Here is a 20,236-nt window from a genome sequence, read left to right on the forward strand (position 1 = left end):
TCTTTCAAGGTACTATAAAGACATTACAAACAGCTAAGAGCACAACACAGCTTGCTATTCTGTTTCCTGCATGGTGTTTCGCTGATCTGTTTCTGGTGGATTTGCATGAAAAAAAAGAGTGTTGAGTTTGACACTAAAACCTCAGGCTGTCTCCTATAGATAAAGCTATGACTTTCACTACGGAACAAAACACAACACAACACTACAGGGTCAATGAAAAGTCACAAACCAATCAACTAGCTCATGGAGCTCAATATAGATAAATAGTTACAAATGTGCACTTTTCTTTCAGAAACTGTGAAAACTTAATGTGAAGAACTTGAAAGTAAGATGGCGCCGGAGAGGAAGGCAGACGTTTTACGTGTCCCCAACCTATTGTGTTTTTTTCTTTGTTTATTTGCGTTGTTTGTAACTTATTGTTTTACTTATTTTGTACATAATGTTGCTGCTACCCTCTCTTATGACCGAAAATAACTTCTGGACATCAGGACTGCGATTACTCACCACAGACTAGCAGAATGCTTTTTTTCCTTACACGACTCTGACGAGCCCGACGCGAAGGATATACTGCTTTCTCAGGAACAGGCCCAGATCCCCACGATTTGCGTGAAGACGAGGCGGAGAAAAAGTGTCCAAAAGGCGGGCTGCTTTCTGATAATTCGTAGGTGATCGAATAAACCCCCACTTCCCTCCATTCTGCTAGCAAATGTGCAATCTTTGGAGAATAAAATCAACGGAGTCGTGGCTGAACGACGACACTATCAACATACAGCTGGCTGGTTACACGCTATACCGACAGGATAGAACAGCGGCGTCTGGTAAGACAAGGGGCGGTGAACTATGTATTTTTGTAAATAACAGTATCTAAGGAAGTCACAATATCTAAGGAAGTCTCGAGCTATTGCTCGCCTGAGGTAGAGTATCTCATGATAAGCTGTAGACCACACTATCTACCTAGAGAGTTTTCATCTGTATTTTTCGTAGCTGTTTACATACTACCACAGTCAGAGGCTGGCAATAAGACAGCATTGAATGAGCTGTATTCCACCATAAGCAAACAAGAAAACGCTCACCCCGAGGCGGTGCTCCTAGTAGCCGGGGACTTTAATGCAGGGAAACATAAATCCGTTTTACCAAATTTCTATCAGCATGTTAAATGTGCAACCAGACGGGAAAAAAACTCTGGACTACCTACAGTGGCTTGCGAAAGTATTCACCCCTTGGCATTTTTTCCTATTTTGTTCCCTTACAACCTCGAATTAAACTAGATTTTTGGGGGGTCATTTGATTATCATTTGATTTACACAACATGCCTACCACTTTGAAGATGCTAAATATTTTTTATTGTGAAACAAACAAGAAATAAGACAAAAACAGAAAACTTGAGCGTTCATAACTATTCACCCCCCAAAGTCAATACTTTGTAGAGCCACCCTTTGCAGAAATTACAGCTGCAAGTCTCTTGGGGTATGTCTCTATAAGCTTGGCACATCGAGTCACTGGGATTTTTGCCCATTCTTCAAAGCAAAACTGCTCCAGCTCCTTCAAGTTGGATGGGTTCTGCTGGTGTACAGCAATCTTTAAGTCATACCACAGATTCTCAATTGGATTGAGGTCTGGGCTTTGACTAGGCCATTCCAGACATATAAATGTTTCCACTTAAACCACGCGAGTGTTGCTTTAGCAGTATGCTTAGAGTCATTGTCCTGCTGGAAGGTGAACCTCTGTGCCAGTCTCAAATCTCTGGAAGAATGAAACAGGTTTCCCTCAATAATTTCCCTGTATTTAGCGCCATCCATCATTCCTTCAATTCTGACCAGTTTCCCAGTCCCTGCCGAGGAAAAACATCCTCACAGCATGATGCTGCCACCACCATGCTTCACTGTGGGGATGGTGTTCTCAGGGTGATGAGAGGTGTTGGTTTGTGCCAGACATAGAGTTTTCCTTGATGGCCAAAAAGCTACATTTTAGTCTCATCTGACCAGAGCTTTGCAGCTCCTTCAGGGTTATGTTTGGTCTCTTTTTTGCCTCTGATTAATGCCCTCCTTGCCTGGTCTGTGAGTTTTGGTGGGCGGCCCTCGCTTGGCAAGTTTGTTGTGGTGCCATATTCTTTACATTTTTTAATAATGGATTTAATGGTGCTCTGTGGGATGTTCAAAGTTTCAGATTTTTTTTTATAACTCAACCCTGATCTGTACTTCTCCAAAACTTTGTCCCTGACCTGTTTGGAGAGCTCATTGGTCTTCATGGTGTCGCTTGCTTGGTGGTGCCCCTTGCATAGTGGTGTTGCAGACTCTGGGGCCATTCAGAACAGGTGTATATATACTGAGATCATGTGACACTTAGATTGCACACAGGTGGAGTTTATTTAACTAATTATGTGACTTCTGAAGGTAATTGGTTCCACCAGATCTTATTTAGGGGCTTCATAGCAAAAGGGGGGAATACATATGCACGCACCACTTTTACTTTTTTTCTTCATTTTTATTTTCACTTCACTAATTTGGACAATTCTGTGTATGTCAATTACGACCGTAATTATATCCTCCTGATTCCTGCTTACAAGCAAAAATGAAAGCAGGAAGCACCAGTAACTAGATCAATAAAAAAGTGGTCAGATGAAGCAGATGCTGAACTACAGGACTGTTTTGCTAGCACAGACTGGAAAATGTTCCGGGATTCCTCCAATGTCATTGAGGAGTATACCACATCAGTCACTGGCTTCATCAATAAGTGCATCGATGACGTCGTCCCCACAGTGACCGTACGTACAGTACATACCCCAACCAGAAGACTCCATTGCACTCCATGCTGCCCTTTCCCACCTGGACAAAAGGAACACCTATGTGAGAATGCTATTCATTGACTACAGCTCAGTGTTCAACACCATAGTGCCCTAAAAGCTAATCACTAAGCTAAGGACCCTGGGACTAAACACCTCCCTCTGCAACTGGATCCTGGACCTTCTGACGTGCCGCCCCCAGGTGGTAAGTGTAGGTAACAACACATCCGCCACGCTGCTCCCCAACACAGGGGCCCCTCAGGGGTGTGTGCTCAGTCCCCTCCTGTTCACTCATGACTGCATGGCCAGGCACGACTCCAACACCATCATTAAGTTTGCAGATGACACAACAGTGGTAGGCCTGATCACTGACAACGACGAGACAGCCTATAGGGAGGAGGTCAGAGACCTGGCCGTGTGGTGCCAGGACAACAACCTCTCCCTCAACGTGATCAAGACAAAGGAGATGATTGTGGACTACAGGAAAAAGAGGGCCGAGCATGCCCCCATTCTCATCGATGGGGCTGCAGTGGAGCAGGTTGAGAGCTTCAAGTTCCTTGGTGTCCACATCACCAACAAACTAACATGGTCTAAGCACACCAAGACAGTCGTGAAGAGGGCATGACAAAACCTATTCCCCCGAAGCAGACTGAAAAGATTTGGCATGGGTCCTCAGATCCTCAAAAGGTTATACAGCTGCACTATCGAGGGCATCCTGACCGATTGCATCACTGCCTGGTATTGCAACTGCTCAGCCTCTGACCGCAAGGCACTAAAGGTAGTGCGAATGGCTCAGTACATCACTGGGGCCAAGCTTCCTGCCATCCAGGACCTCTATACCAGGCGGTGTCAGAGGAAGGCCCTAAAAATTGTCAAAGACTCCAGCCACCCTAGTCATAGACTGTTCTCTCTGCTACCGCACGGCAAGCAGTACCGGAGCGCCAAGTCTAGGTCCAAGAGGCTTCTAAACAGCTTCTACCCCCAAGCCATAAGACTCCTGAACATCTAATCAAATGGCTACCCAGACTATTTGCATTGCTCCCCCCCTTCTTTACACTGCTGCTACTCTCTGTTGTTGTTGTTATCTATGCATAGTCACTTCAATAACTCAAACTACATGTACATACTACCTCAACTAACCGATGCCCCCGCACATTGACTCTGTACCGGCACCCACCTGTATATAGTCTCGCTATTGTTGTTTTACTGCTGCTCTTTAATTACTTGTTACTTTTATCTCTTATTCTTGTCCGTATTTTTTTAAACTGCATTGTTGGTTGGGGGCTCGTAAGCAAGCATTTCACTGTAAGGTCTACACCTGTTGTATTCGGCGTATGTGACTAATACAATTTAATTTGATTTTAATAGCCATTTATATCCTATAACTAGCTACCACTCAAAACAAACGGCTCAGGGCTTAAGTTACCTCTCCAACCAGACAGAGAAGGGGTGTGTAGATCATAGACTTAGACATTACATCATTGTATCTCCCATTATGGTGTCTGTGAGTAGTACATTTTATTAATCTACTACTTCCATGAGTTGACAAACAAACTGAAAAGGCTAATACTGCCACCGGGATTGTGTTGTTTGAACAGGTATAAAGCCAAGGTGGGCGATTTACTGCCACCTGCAGTTATGAAATGTTTGCTCACGAGTATAATTCATTGGCTGATCCCTCCCGATGACCGGGACGGAATTATATGATCTTTCTTAACCCATAGGAAGTCCCACCCAGTTGACTACTTCAAAATGGTGAAAGTCCTCAATGGCGCTGCCCATGCTAAAACTAGCTTTTGGGCACTAGAGTCCTCCATCTATCGCTATGGAGAAGATCCTCTTTCTTACATCTGACAGCTGTGTGAGCCAAGAAACACCAACCACAAAGTGCGGCAGACAGTGAGAATATTCTTGATATAACATTGAATGAGGCGAGCACCGCCTTCACTTGCTTTTCAAAATGATGGTTGCTGGGCTAAAGACAGAGTGGACATAGACCAGAACTGGACACTGTTTGAAGCCATACTTGGACATATACTAATGCTAGTAGGTCTGACAGAAAGCTAGTTAACTACAGTCATATATCAATGTTTGTCCACCATCCAGCTGGGGTGTCCATTAGTAAGCATTAGTCATGTCTAACACCGTCATTGTTTAAACAAATATCAAGAGGTACCTACTGTCTATCACAGTTCTACATCCCCAGTAGCTTGACTTTCTGTTTAGATTTTATTTTATTTTATCTCTTTTGCGTCTAGTTTTTATTTTATAATTTGTTTGTTTGTCCACACTGCTGAATATGTGTGGTTTATGGTCATTAGGTGGAGGCTACTCGACAAGCCCTTTTGTGCTTTTTCCCTCCTGCATGTATTTCGTTTTTTTTTTTTAACTGTTACAAACTGTCTCTCTATTTGTGCAAATTAAAATAAACTAAACTAGTCTAAACTCTATGGTCCACCAGCTCCCTCGTCTATGTCCTGTCCTGTCCAGGTGGGAAAAGCCACCACTAGGGGGCAGTGTTGGTGTGTGTGTGGCCAGTGCATCCCATGTGTTTCAGTTGACCAGAGGTAATCAACTCTAACACGTCATGTTACTGCTCCCCCCTCCTCCTCTTCCTCCCTCAAAGCCACTGTATTTCATTATTAATGTCCTACACACACACACACACACACACACATGAATGCATGCACACGCACACACACACAAATAACTCATTCAGAATTAGGCTGCGTTTGATCCTGCTTTTTTTGTTTGTAGTATTGCAGAGAGCAACCGAGCACTACTCCACCCAACCAAACCTTATGCATTTACGCACCACGTCAGACCATTGGTGGTGTTCATGTAATCCTCACATAAATAAACATGTAACCATCCTGGTGGAATGGTCTGTGGTGGTGTTCGGCTGGAAGTCAGTGCAGGCCAGCCGGATGTGTGTTTACTGCAGAAGGCTGTGGTGGTGTCTGGCTGGAAGTCAGTGCAGGCCAGCCGGATGTGTGTTTACTGCAGAAGGCTGTGGTGGTGTCTGGCTGGAAGTCAGTGCAGGCCAGCCGGATGTGTGTTTACTGCAGAAGGCTGTGGTGGTGTCTCGGCTGGAAGTCAGTGCAGGCCAGACGGATGTGTGTTTACTGCAGAAGAAGGCTGTGGTGGTGTCTCGGCTGGAAGTCAGTGCAGGCCAGCCGGATGTGTGTTTACTGCAGAAGAAGGCTGTGGTGGTGTCTCGGCTGGAAGTCAGTGCAGGCCAGCCGGATGTGTGTTTACTGCAGAAGAAGGCTGTGGTGGTGTCTGGCTGGAAGTCAGTGCAGGCCAGCCGGATGTGTGTTTACTGCAGAAGAAGGCTGTGGTGGTGTCTCGGCTGGAAGTCAGTGCAGGCCAGCCGGATGTGTGTTTACTGCAGAAGAAGGCTGTGGTGGTGTCTGGCTGGAAGTCAGTGCAGGCCAGCCGGATGTGTGTTTACTGCAGAAGAAGGCTGTGGTGGTGTTCGGCTGGAAGTCAGTGCAGGCCAGACGGATGTGTGTTTACTGCAGAAGGCTGTGGTGGTGTCTGGCTGGAAGTCAGTGCAGGCCAGACGGATGTGTGTTTACTGCAGAAGGCTGTGGTGGTGTCTGGCTGGAAGTCAGTGCAGGCCAGACGGATGTGTGTTTACTGCAGAAGGCTGTGGTGGTGTCTGGCTGGAAGTCAGTGCATGCCAGCCGGATGTGTGTTTACTGCAGAAGGCTGTGGTGGTGTCTGGCTGGAAGTCAGTGCAGGCCAGCCGGATGTGTGTTTACTGCAGAAGGCTGTGGTGGTGTCTGGCTGGAAGTCAGTGCAGGCCAGCCGGATGTGTGTTTACTGCAGAAGAAGGCTGTGGTGGTGTTCGGCTGGAAGTCAGTGCAGGCCAGCCGGATGTGTGTTTACTGCAGAAGGCTGTGGTGGTGTCTGGCTGGAAGTCAGTGCAGGCCAGACGGATGTGTGTTTACTGCAGAAGGCTGTGGTGGTGTCTGGCTGGAAGTCAGTGCAGGCCAGACGGATGTGTGTTTACTGCAGAAGGCTGTGGTGGTGTCTGGCTGGAAGTCAGTGCAGGCCAGCCGGATGTGTGTTTACTGCAGAAGGCTGTGGTGGTGTCTGGCTGGAAGTCAGTGCAGGCCAGCCGGATGTGTGTTTACTGCAGAAGGCTGTGGTGGTGTCTGGCTGGAAGTCAGTGCAGGCCAGCCGGATGTGTGTTTACTGCAGAAGAAGGCTGTGGTGGTGTCTTAAAGGGATTCTCTCTTCCTGGTAGGACCAAACGAGATCCTGCAGACACCCACCCCCCCACGCACAGTAGGCCTGCTCATCTCATTAAACTCATGCTGCCAGCAGCAGGTGTTGTCGAGTAGCAAATAACTACCAGCTATCTTCACTATACCGAATGTCATGTACTGTATCAATGTAGCTGATAAATCACGTTTTAGATGAAAGAGAAGCTGTGTATATTCTCATTCGGTAGAGAGAGTGCAGGTAATCAGCAGTAAGATTCACTGTGATCTTCTTCACTAACATGCTGAGACTGTATCAAGGAATCACTCATCTTGTCTGGTTCACTGAGCATACGGTGTTCATTATGAACATTTTGTGCTTCCATTCAGAAGATATCGGGGGATCTCAAGACTGGTAGTCGCTTCTCCAAACGTTCGCAATATGTAAAACAAACACACCCCAATCCCACTGGGCACACACTGGTTGAATCAACGTGGAATAGACGTTGAATTGACGTCTGTGTCCAGTGGGATAGTTCTACGCCACAAAATACCACACTGGCTAACTCTTCATGATTCCATAATGTACCAATCCCAGAAATCGGTATTTTCTTTCTAATCTTTCACCATATGTCCCCCATTAGGGTACGACAACAAAATAAAAAGGAAATATGAAATACGACAATATTATTCTATGCTTGTGTGTTCCCGTTTCCTCTCCAGTGGGCCCCCTGGGCCCCCAGCTCCATGAACTCTGTAGCCGGGCTGCAGTGTGGAGCACACTGAGCCACAGCACAGTACTGCCACTCCAAATAGAGCGCTGGAGAAAACCCCCTGACCGCTGTTCACTCTCACTGTGTAATGATAGGCAATGCAGTAATCTTTCATCCTCCCCACCACATGAAGCAGAACATCAGCTCCTGCTGCCTGCCTGGGACAGTAGGCTATGGGAAAGGCCAAATTCACATAGGCTACATATAGGCTATACATTGCCAGGCCAGCAATATAGACACAAGACCGGCACTCCTGGACTATAATCTATAGTCACTTTCAGTTGAACTATAATCTTTGTACAGTTCTGCAAATATATGAATATAAAGGCATATGCAGACATCAGCCAGAACAGGTGTGTAGAGCTCTTAAAGCCCATCTGCCTGCCACTTACACAGGCCAACATAAGGGGGTAAAAATTCTCACACCAGCAACTGCCATGAGGCCAAACCCTGCTGTTGTATTCTGTTCTCACTGCAAACCTTAGTCTTTTCAAATTTCCCTGTGAGAAAGTAACTAAGGTACGCCGAAGAGAATTAGATATCTATTGAAATGAATGCTAACATACAGAAGGTTTCAAACAAACACTTCCTTGCATGGGCCTCCCGAGTGGCCCAGCGGTGTAAGGCACTGCATCTCAGTGCAAGAGTTGCCACTACAGTCCCTGGTTCAAATCCAGGCTGTATCATATTTGGGCGGTGTGCAATCGGCCCAGCGTCGGCCGGTTAGGCAGTCATTGTAAATAAGAATTTATTCTTAACTGACTTGCCTAGTTAAATGCAATACAAACTCCACATAGTGAAGACAAGGGAAGAGTTGTTGTTATCTACGTGCACCGCTGAATGTCCATCTGATTAGAGTATTAAGACTGCCTTAAACAACATGCGACTAATGCTTTAACCTGTGACATATGTTTACATTACTTACCACACACACATGCCATTCATCATTACGTGCCCACATTAGCCCGCATCTCTCCTATACACACAGCAGCTGCAAACGCCGATAGTGTTCGCTGTCCAACTATGCATGCTGAACAGGTGCAGGGATCCTATCTTTTATCCCAGTTCACTCCGGGTTTTGTCCTTTAGTCTTTTTAGTACGTAACAAATATGAGATTGAGAAGAACAGTGCTCTGACCTGAGGGTCCTCTCGGTCTTCACTCTCTGTGGTGGAGAGGCTTTTGTTGGGGGTGGGGGTCGTCTCTCCCTTTCCCTGGCCCTCTCCCTGCCGGTGAAGGGCTTTCAGGGGGCTGTGTCTGAGGTGGCTGGCCCTGTGAGGGCTGGAGGTCCTGGACCTGGCAGGGTTCTGTATCTGAGGGATGGGCAGGGCGCTGTGCACCGGTTTGGGTAGTCCTGACTTCATCTTAGAGGCGACCAGAATGGCCGGCATCTTCCACTCGTCTCAGAAACCTCTCCACACACTCTCTCTCCGCTGCTTTCTAAGAAGGTCGGCCAAAAGCAGCCGTACTCTCATACAGAAGCTCCACAGCTGGGGTAGCTCAGCCTACATATAGACATGTACAGCGGGAGGATCTTTGTGGTACACACAAACTCACACAAACTCACACACACACACAGACAGTCCAAAAGTAAACCTTTGGAAGTGGCTCTGGATGCGACGCTCAGAGAGATCAGAGCTCTGTTTGTCCAGGCAGGCAGCAGAAGTGTCTTAGAGACTTTAATGACTAAACACCGTTGGGTGGCAGCCTGGAGGGACGTTCAGCAGTATCCTCCTCCTCCTTCCTCGGCTTGTCAAGTAGTCATTGGAGACCGCCTCTTTCTCTCTCTCTCTCTGTACACTGATACTGTGAAGTTGGAGAGGAGCCCGATTCTAATTGGCCCAGTGTTGCTGTATAAAAGAGATTAGGGTTTCTGAGTTCTGCTGATCTCTGCAGGAGGGGAGGGGCTCCAGTTCTAATGCCCCCTCCCTGGGTTTTATATTATGCTCCCCACAGCTTTGAACTCAACCGTTAACTCCACAGTGCCAGAACAATTTGGATGTGCACAGGGATGAATATGACGTTATCAAGTGCTTTTCTATGTTCTTTGTAATTCTGTACGGTTGATTCTCAGTGTCATGTAAACTTTCAGTCAGCAGACAGACTGGGGGATGTGTTATTATTCAGAGCCGGCCCCGGCAGAAGCTTTGTGAGGTTTCAAATAGTGCTGCAGCCAGCAGTTCCTCCAGCCGGTGGATTGAACCCTGTAATCCCTATGTGTCTAAGTCAAACAGAACTCTCTCTGACGCTGTGTTTCAACACAAACCATCCATAGGCTAAGGTTTTTAATTCTCCTCTAAAAGGACCGTCTATCCCTCTTGCCTGTGAAAGCAAATCAAAGGTCATACAATCTGGAGAAACCACAGGCTAATCGATAATCCACTGGACAAGCTGGTTACCCAAGGGAAACACTCTTTTCACACCACTTTGATAACCAAAATGACATTTTCATCGCAGGTTAGGATAATTAACATAGCAGGTTAGGAGTCTGAGGTTAAGGTTAGGGTTAGCAAAAACGCTCTCCTAACCTGCTACGACAATCCCTTTGCATCAAGGTGGCGTGAAAAGAGTTGGTCGCAGTCAACCAACCCTCCACTCAGTTCACTCTCATTCACTGTCATCTGTTTTCTGTACAGACCTAGGTAGTTTGCCTTTGTTTCTATCCTACACACCTGCGTATTGATTGAATAGTTCACGTGTATTATAGAAATTAATGCGCTTTAGAGGTCTACGTGTGCCTGTTACTACAGTGTTGATGAGCCTGATCCCCATTCTGTGTATGTGTTTGTGTTCGTGCCGACTAAAACGTTCACCTCACTGATCACCCGGGTGGCACAGTGACCCCGCTGTGTTGTGACTTCTCTGATAGGGTCATAGAGAGGTCTTTTTTTTTCAAATACTGTGCGGCGAAGACGCACTAGGCACGTCTTTCTCCGCTAATGCGCACATTCATTGTTTTCACGGCGTGAATTGTTTGTCAATGTTTATGAATTCCCCACCATATATCAGAAGTATCACCAGCAGTAAATGTAGGCTACTGACTTTACCATTTCCTCATTCATCTAAAATGTTTGGTTACGGTCATTTCTATTCATTCAATGTACAGTACCAGTCCAAAGTTTGGACACACCTACTCATTCAAGGGTTTTTCTTTATTTTTACTATTTTCTACATTGTAGAATAATAGTGAAGACATCAAAACTATGAAAACTATGAAATAACACATATGGAATCATGTCGTAACCAAAAAAAGTGTTAAACACACGTCAATTATATTTTACATTTTAGATTCTTCAAAGTAACCACCCTTTGCCTTGATGACTGTCACGCCCTGATTTGTTTCACCTGTCCTTGTGATTGTCTCCACCCCCTCCAGGTGTCGCTTATTATCCCCGGTGTATTTATCCCTGTGTTTCCTGTCACTCGGTGCCAGTTCGTCTTGTTTGTCAAGTCAACCAGTGTTTTTGTGTCTCAGCTCCTGCTTTTCCCAGTCTCTTTTCCCAGCCCGCCTGCCTGACCACTCTGACTGCCCATGACCTCGAGCCTGCCTATGGTCTTGTACCGTTTAGACTCTGACCTGGTTACTGAACCCCTGCCCGTCCTGACCTCGAGCCTGCTTATCGCCTGGTACTGTTTGGACTCTGACCTGGTTTATGAACTCTGGCCTGTACCCGACCTGCCTTTTGCCTCCCCCTTTTGTTATAATATATATCGGAGCTCAGCCATCTGCCTCCTGTGTCTGCATTTGGGTCTCACCTTGTGCTTTTATAGATGGCAGATTTGCACACTCTTGACATTCTCTCAAGTTTGGATGTCTTCACTATTATTCTACAATGTAAAAATAAAGAAAAACCCTTGAATGAGTAGATGTCCAAACTTTTGACTGGTTCTGTATTGATAGTTCCGTTCTCATTCTCACAGTGGACACGTTGTTTGGAGAGCTCACAAACGGCCCAACACTTGTGATAATAAAGCTGTGATTTCTTGAATTATGATTACCAGTTTTATGTCAATTTCTTCCTTGTATTTCATTTGGAGCACATGTCTGGTTTCTCCATCTCGTCACTGTTGTGTGAACACGTGCGCTTGAGTGCGCTCAGATGTACCCGGCCTGCGTCCGTTCCCTATCGCTAGGAAGCCCTCCTTTCACAGCACGATCAACACCCTGACAAATCACATGGTAATCAAGCACAAAGAAACTTTCTCGGAGGGGAACAAGCAGCAGCAATCGCGCCTCACATCACGTGGCACTGCAAAAGCGCCGCTGTGACCACGCCAGAGCCTGAACCGTTAACCTACCTTTCCACAGTTATTTTGATTCCTAACATAAGGCTTCTACAAGCACACACCACTGCTAAGGTTACTGGCTTTTTGAAGTTTGTGTTCTCCGATATATAATAACCAGTTGATATTACGGTTTAAATAAATTAATCTTAAATGGCACTCGTTTTTTTTTTATTGACTGAATATACAGTATATGGGGCAAATTAGAAATGAGGATTTGTTATCTGTAATGTTTATGATAAATTGGGCGTTGTTGTGCACTGTTGGCATGTAGATAAATACGCTCTTCTTTTTTTCTCCAGTACGGGCCAGATGTTCAACATGTTTTTCTTCTTCATTCGAGTACTAGAAAAATAATTTGTGTGAGTACTTCAACAGTCAACAAAATGTCAAATGCCCATCCCTAGTCATTCAGGTGTGGTCTAACTGTGTCGTTGACAGGGACCACTGAGACTTGCTACAGATGAGAAATCGAGGGCAGATTTTTAATAAAAGCTCACCGGAGTGACTTATTCCATCCTTTAGAGAGAGAAAGAGAAAGAGGAAGAGAGAAATGAGCATATTCCAGATGGTCTCTGGGCACCTGCTCAAATCTAACCAATGTACTGTCCTGGCTGGGTCAGTCCCATTGGGTTGTTGGGCTGGTGATAACAATGGGAGCTAAAGACAACATGACATCAGAAGGGTTTTTACCTGAACCCTGTCACTCATTTATATCGCCATCACACCGATTCAGTCACCTCAGTCCTGCCAGCCAATGAGTCAAGAGTAACCAGGTGAGTTCTACCAAACCACCGATCTGACACTTCGCTGTGAGTGTGCACAATTGCCAAAATCCTTCGTATGCAGCTGAGAGCTGAATGAACTAGCTGAATGAGTACATGCGTGTGTGACTGTCTGCATGAGCGTGTGTGTGCGTGTAACTGTCTAAGTGTGGCTGTCTGGGGATGTGTTTAACCTGTGATTCAGTGCAGAGGAAGCCCTACTGACCTCGCTGGCGTTGGGAGGGCCTGCAGTGACAGCAGCACTATCACCCTGGCTGTATCCTGTCCTGAGTGGGGGCCGCACAGCAGATAAGGTGGGTGCCTACTGAGTGAGTGCCTACAGGGTGGTGACGCTGCCGCGCCACCCTGGCCACCCTCCTCCCCTTCTGCTTTCTGGATCACAGCAGCACGTGCCGCCGATAAAACTGACACATATCGTCCTCTGGTGATGTTACGCAGACAGAGGCCCAAATTAACATTTAGCGATGACAGCGGCAATTAACAGACCAAGACTAGATATGGAGGACAACAAGCCGTAAAAGGTACAGTGCAATACATTTCTATGTTAAGCAAACAGGCTGCCTGCCACAATACTGTCTGCCGCTTTATAAAACCGTAAAATGAATTACGAAGAGGGGATATCAAATCGACTCTGTGAACGTGGTGCATTAACCCCTACACACTGGATTTGGCCGCAATTCCACATCCGGATGTAAATAACTCATTATTGACAGATGGTTGTAACGTCAACCTCCCTCCGACTATATCAGAGGTCAAAGGTCGCCCCTCAGCCCCAGTCGGTCCCACTTCCACCATAGCATTTGGGGTTTTAAACGCTGTAAAAAGGCAGCAGACGGCACGCTGGCAACACTGTTAATTCCACTTTCATGAAAATCCCATGATTAGATTACAAGATGAGTGCCCAGTCAGCAAATAATCCCCTTAAGGGGTTAGGTGGAAGCAGGGCAGGATGGCGCTACCACCACTGGGTCAGTAAGCCAGGGCTCTCTGTCGCATCCCCAGCTCAGCTCCTCTCTGATGGGCTTCTATACACCACAGTATAGTCAGACTGCCACTGGCAGGGGGTAATACTAGGAAGTCAGTAGGCTATGTCCATTGGCAATATTTTGGGTTAATGGCGTAATGAAGCAAGTATTTTACCATTGGCCAGCATTTAATTTTTGTTTTTTTTTGTTTTAAAGTTTTACAGACTATAATAATATGGTGCGTAATTGTTCTGGCAAACTGTCGTCTTGGCTGACCAGGCTGCTCAGCTTCAGAAGCTCTTTTACAAAAGGCGCTAGATGAGATCGACGATGTGAAAACCAGACTATATCAATGATCTTCACAGATGAGAGACTGACCAGAGAACATCTGAGAGAAAGTAACTGTGAGATATTTTTTTTTTTTATTGGAAAGGATGTTTTCCAGATCTTGAACCTCGGTCTTTGCTACTCATGGTGGCTAAAGGGCCCCGGACTGGGTCAGAGATGGAGACACTCAGACATCCCCTCTTCTCTACCCCACGGGGAAAACCCAAGGTACTGAGCTGAAAAGCTGTTGATACATCTGCCTATCAATAACACAGTATGCTGCTAAACAGATTGATCCGCAGGCCACCATTTCATGCCAAGAGACATATGGTCTCCTTTCAATGAGCCAGTCTGCTGAACTTCCCATCATAAATCCATAGATGCGTCTCGGTCGCTGAAGAGATGTTCAGACTTATTGAGATGAGCTAATATGGCTGTATTTAATCATCATATTAAACTCAATTAAAGGAGTAAGAGCCCCTAAGTTATGACCAAAGTGACATCCCTATTTCCCAGCATCATATGTACCATATCTGAGCGAGAGTGACTAACGAAATCAATGGGGGGGGGGGGGGGGGGGCCCGCGCTTCCCATCCCTGCTGTAGAGAGCGCGTCACCGCCGCGCCATTCGGGTTTTAGTCATGTAGCGGAGCTTCCAATGAAGACACATGAACAGCAACAACACACAGGGAGGGGGCTAACAGAGAACGTTTGGGGCGATTGGTAGAAAGAGAGAGGGGTCAGGGGCAGAGATATTAATGTCTTGAATGGATGCTTTGACTAGGCACAGTATGTTATAGGGACGTTCACTGGGCGGGGGGGGGGGGGGGGGCACACATTGCACACCACCTGTTCTGCATCCTCCAACACCTCAATCCACTTACAGAGCTCACATACTGTATCAACATCACCACCACAACAGTTTTGTTCTATAGTGATAGGGCAGCAACAGACCTGAATGGTGAACAACGGCCACAAGCTGTTGCCTACATGAAGTGGCTTACAGTTACATGTCCAATATTCACATAGTGAGCATCTAATTGCGTGTGAGAGTACAACACAGATGCTATACATGCTTCACCAATAACATCAGCTGGATCAGCCATGCTGTGTTGTTGTCTTTAGGTCTCTCTTAATGTACTGTTGTGTTGTCTCTCTTGTGGTGATGTGTGTTTTGTCCTATATATATATATATATATATATATATATATATATATATATATATATATATATATTATTTTTTATTTATTTTTATCCCAGCCCCCCTGTCCCTGTAGGAGGCCTTTTGCCTTTTGGTAGGCCGTCATTGTAAATAAGAATTTGTTCTTAACTAGTTAAATAAAGGTTAAATAAAAAATCATAAAAAACCATGAGTCTTGACTGAAAAGATCCAAAACTCAGTAGCCTTTATACTGCACGGTCTATTCATAATGGAAACTTTACCCAAGGACTATCATAATGGAAACTTTACCCAAGGACTATCATAATGGAAACCTTACCCAAGGTCTATTCATAATGGAAACCTTACCCAAGGTCTATTCATAATGGAAACCTTACCCAAGGTCTATTCATAATGGAAACCTTACCCAGGGTCTATTCATAATGGAAACCTTACCCAAGGTCTATTCATAATGGAAACCTTACCCAAGGTCTATTCATAATGGAAACCTTACCCAAGGTCTATTCATAATGGAAACCTTACCCAAGGTCTATTCGTAATGGAAACTTTACCCAAGGTCTATTCATAGTGGAAACCTTACCCAAGGACTATCATAATGGAAACCTTACCCAAGGTCTATTCATAATGGAAACCTTACCCAAGGACTATTCATAATGGAAACCTTACCCAAGGACTATTCATAATGGAAACCTTACCCAGGGTCTATTCATAATGGAAACCTTACCCAAGGTCTATTCGTAATGGAAACTTTACCCAAGGTTTATTCATAATGGAAACCTTACCCAGGGTCTATTCATAATGGAAACCTTACCCAAGGTCTATTCGTAATGGAAACTTTACCCAAGGTCTATTCATAATGGAAACTTTACCCAAGGTCTATTCATAATGGAAACCTTACCCAAGGTCTATTCATAATGGAAACCTTACCCAAGGTCTATTCATAATGGAAACCTTACCCAGGGTCTATTCATAATGGAAACCTTACCCAAGGTCTATTCATAATGGAAACCTTACCCAAGGTCTATTCATAATGGAAACCTTACCCAAGGTCTATTCATAATGGAAACCTTACCCAAGGTCTATTCATAATGGAAACCTTACCCAAGGTCTATTCATAATGGAAACTTTACCCAAGGTCTATTCATAATGGAAACCTTACCCAAGGACTATTCATAATGGAAACCTTACCCAAGGTCTATTCATAATGGAAACCTTACCCAAGGACTATTCATATCAAAGTTTTCTAACAGCAAAAACCCTTTGTGATTGACAGCAGACTAACACCCACAGAACAGTGCATCACGGTCGGCATTCTTTCCCTGGCTGGTTCAGGTCAAAGCAGCAGCCAGGAAAGCTTCAGCAGTGAAGAGTGCTGTCATCCTGTCGATAAAAAAGGGTATATAAATAGTGCTGGGAACAGGAGGGCATTAAGGTGGCGCGAGAGAGGGCACAGGGAGAGAGGAAGCAGATGTGTGAAGACCCTTAAGACACTTCTTCTGACCAATGCCAATAGATTAGAGCAGCTATTGCTGGTTCTGGTGAACATCGCAGCTCACAGAGTCTCATCAGACATAAAGAAGCCCTTTGACGAGGATAGCTATAGCAACCCTTTAAACACAGTATTAATATTATCAACTTGTGATATTGTTATGAATTTGTGACATTGTCAAATACCTTGTTACGGTGTCTCTGGTGTGTCTGATATTTAGAAGTACAGTGCATTCGGAAAGTATTCAGACCACTTAGCTTTTTCCACATTTTGTTACGTTACAGACGTATTCTAAAATGTATTAAATAATTGTTTTCCCTTTTATAAATCTACACACAATACCCTATAATGACAAAGTGAAAACAGGTTTTTAGATTTTTTTGAAAATGTATTAAAATATTTACATAAGTATTCAGACCCTTTGCTATGAGACTCGAAATTGAGCTCAGGTGCATCCTGTTTCCATTGATCATCCTTGAGATGTTTCTACAACTTCATTGGAGTCCACCTGTGTTAAATTCAATTGATTGGACATGACTTGGAAAGGCACACACCTGTCTGTATAATGTTCCACAGTTGACAGTGCAAGTCAGAGCAAAAACCAAGCCATGATGTCGAAGGAATTGTCCGTAGAGCTCCGAGATAGGATTGTGTTAAGGCACAGATCTGGGGAAGGGTACCGAAGAATTTCTGCAGTTTTGAAGGTTCCCAAGGACACAGTGGTCTCCATCATTCTTAAATGGAAGAAGTTTGGAACCACCAAAACTCTTCTTAGAGCTGGTTGCCTGGCCAAACTGAGCAATCCGGGGGAGAAGGGCCTTGGTCAGGGCGGTGAACAAGAACCCGATGGTCACTCTGACAAAGCTCCTGAGTTCCTCTGTGGAGATGGGAGAACCTTCCAGAAGGACAACCATCTCAGCAGCACTCCACCAGTCAGCCCTTTATGGTAGAGTGGCCAGACGGAAGCCACTCCTCAGTAAAAAGCACGACAGCCCGCTTGGAGTTTACCAAACGGCTCCTAAAGACTCTCAGACCATGAGAAACAAGACTCTCTGATCTGATGAAACCAAGATTGAACACTTTGGCCTGAATGCCAAGTGTCACGTCTGGAGTAAACCTGGCACCATCCCTACGGTGAAGCATGGTGGTGATAGCATCATGCTGTGGGGATGTTTTTCAGTGGCAGGGAACTGGGAGACTAGTCGGGAACAAGGGAAAGATGAACAAAGCAAAGTACAGAGAGATCCTTGATGAAAACCTGCTCCAGAGCGCTCAGGACCTCAGACTGGGGTGAAGGTTCACCTTCCAACAGGACAACGACCCTAAGCACACAGCCAAGACAACGCAGGTGTGACTTCGGGAAAAGTCTCTGAATGTCCTTGAGTGGCCCAGCCAGAGCCTGGACTTGAATCCGATCAAATATCACTGGAGAGACCTGAAAATATATTTTAAGTGATGCTCCCCATCCAACCTGACAGAGCTTGAGAGGATCTGCAGATAAGAATGGGAGAAACTCCCCAAATACAGGTGTGCCAAGCTTGGAGCGTCATACCCAAGCAGACTCGAGGCTGTAATAGCTTTCAAAGGTGCTTTAACAAAGTACTGAGTAAAGGGTCTGAATATTTATGTAAATGTAATATTTCAGTTTTAAATGTTTTATAAATTTGCAAGAATTTCAAAAAACCTGGTTTTGCTGTGTCATTTGGTGTGTAAATGTGTAAATTGATTAGGGGTAAAAAACGATTTAATCAATTTTAGAATAAGGCTGTAATGTAACAGAATGTGGAAAAAGTCAAGGGGTCTGAATACTTTCCGAATGCACCTGTACATCTAAATCATTTGAAGTAAGAAAAGCTTTATCCCACATTTCCATCATTGGACATATCTACAGGGCATTAGGACGAGTACGCAGGTTATAAGGTTACATTGGCAATTCAGATGTTCAGTTGATTGTTAGAGGCCACCATGAACGCATGAGGTAAAACAAGTCAGCCTTGAATTACGGGATTTCTGTGGTTTCCCTAGCGACTGGGCGCATTGCAGACTATTGACTCAAGTCAGTCAGTACACTGGACTATGGCATCCATCTACTCCAACATCCGCCCACCACAGTCACCAGGCCTATTACAGCCCACTCTATTAAAAGTAATGACAGGAAACCCACAAAGCAATAACACCTAATCACGGATGGACTGACGCCACACAAATCTGAGGACATCTTATGCCATTACTCATTATCAAACAATAACTAAGTAATATATATATTTAGCTAACTTTATACGTTTGGACTGTGTGGGGCCTCTTCTACATGATAACCGAGTGTGGCAGGAAAGGTTAAGGCTGAGTACGCTCTTTAAGTCCTTCAGTTGGTCATCAGTTGGATCACAGCTGCGGTCACAAATCAAGCTGTTTAAAATGGGCAATTCTCCAAACATGGAACGAGGGTCCAAATAAGAACATGACCACCAGGAGGTACAGAACAGTATAACATGTGCTGAGTGAACGAGACTTAAAACTACTTCACCCAATGAAAATACTCCAGTTGCTTCTCCTTCCATTGCGCCGCTGTATTCACACACTGTGGTGAATTGATTCCTGTACTACCCACAAGGGCCAAGTGAGGGCAGCATACACTGATCATACCTTATCAGGCTGGTAACAAGGTCACCCCTTATTGGATTGACAGTAAACTCAATAAAAAATGTATTTGTTTGAATTAAAGGGGCACTTCTCCCACATCATCTTTCCCCCCCCCCGAGTCAACCGCTGTTTCTACCTCTATGTTCGACCTCTGTGTTTTAAATGGCTTGATATGTTGATGTGTGTGAATAGATATGGCCTCAGTGAAATAATACAAGATAGATTCCTTCTATTACAATTCATCCTGTTGAGGTATTGAGACATGAATGTATGCCTTGTTCTTTATAAGGCTGGGAACCCGTCAATGTCTGTGTGTGAAGTTAACAGGGTAGAACTGAGCTGTTCTGTGGGTTAGCTTGTAGCTCCACAGAGTGAGAGTGCTGACTGAACACAAGAGGTCTCCTTCACTGCACTGTGCTGAAGGGATCAAATATCACTGTTTTAGTACCAGTAGCTTTACCAGGTTTCCTCAATGACCTTTCTCTCCCTTCATGCCAGTGCTCTAAAACAATCACTTAAAAAATGCGATAATACAACCCTCTAAAACAACTACTTGAATAACGCAATAACACACAATCAAACATTCACACGAATGCAAAGTCCAGAGACGCTCAAGTAAATGCCGTTTAGTGCGCGAATCACTCCATCCCTCCGACACGCAGACACAACAATGTACAGTCAGACGGTATTCCTTTTCTTTCTTTCTGTTTAGTGTCTGTAAACCTGGCCAGACCTTGTGGCCCTTCGCGCTGTCCAGTCACCTTGTGTGATTGTGGAGTATTGCAGGCGCCTCGTCTATTA

General features: G+C 45.1%; 1 protein-coding gene across 7 annotated transcripts in view; it reads right to left on the reverse strand.

Moving 5' to 3' along the window:
* The window catches only part of LOC106573239 (neuron navigator 2), a 133,009-nt gene that overhangs the window by 91,795 nt on the left and 20,978 nt on the right, over positions 1-20,236 (reverse strand). For 6 of the 7 annotated variants that reach the window (XM_082962519.1, XM_082962518.1, XM_014148126.3 and 3 more), the window contains exon 1: positions 8,905-9,508. The exons of the other annotated variant lie outside the window; for it this stretch is intronic. In XM_082962519.1, coding sequence (XP_082818645.1) covers positions 8,905-9,156 — 252 coding nt within the window. In that variant the 5' untranslated portion in view covers positions 9,157-9,508. Of the gene's footprint in view, positions 1-8,904; positions 9,509-20,236 lie in introns of those variants that run through there. 7 annotated transcript variants of the gene reach the window in all.

Source organism: Salmo salar, chromosome 16 (genome assembly GCF_965601325.2).
Source record: "Salmo salar chromosome 16, fSalSal1, whole genome shotgun sequence".
NCBI lineage: Eukaryota > Metazoa > Chordata > Actinopteri > Salmoniformes > Salmonidae > Salmo > Salmo salar.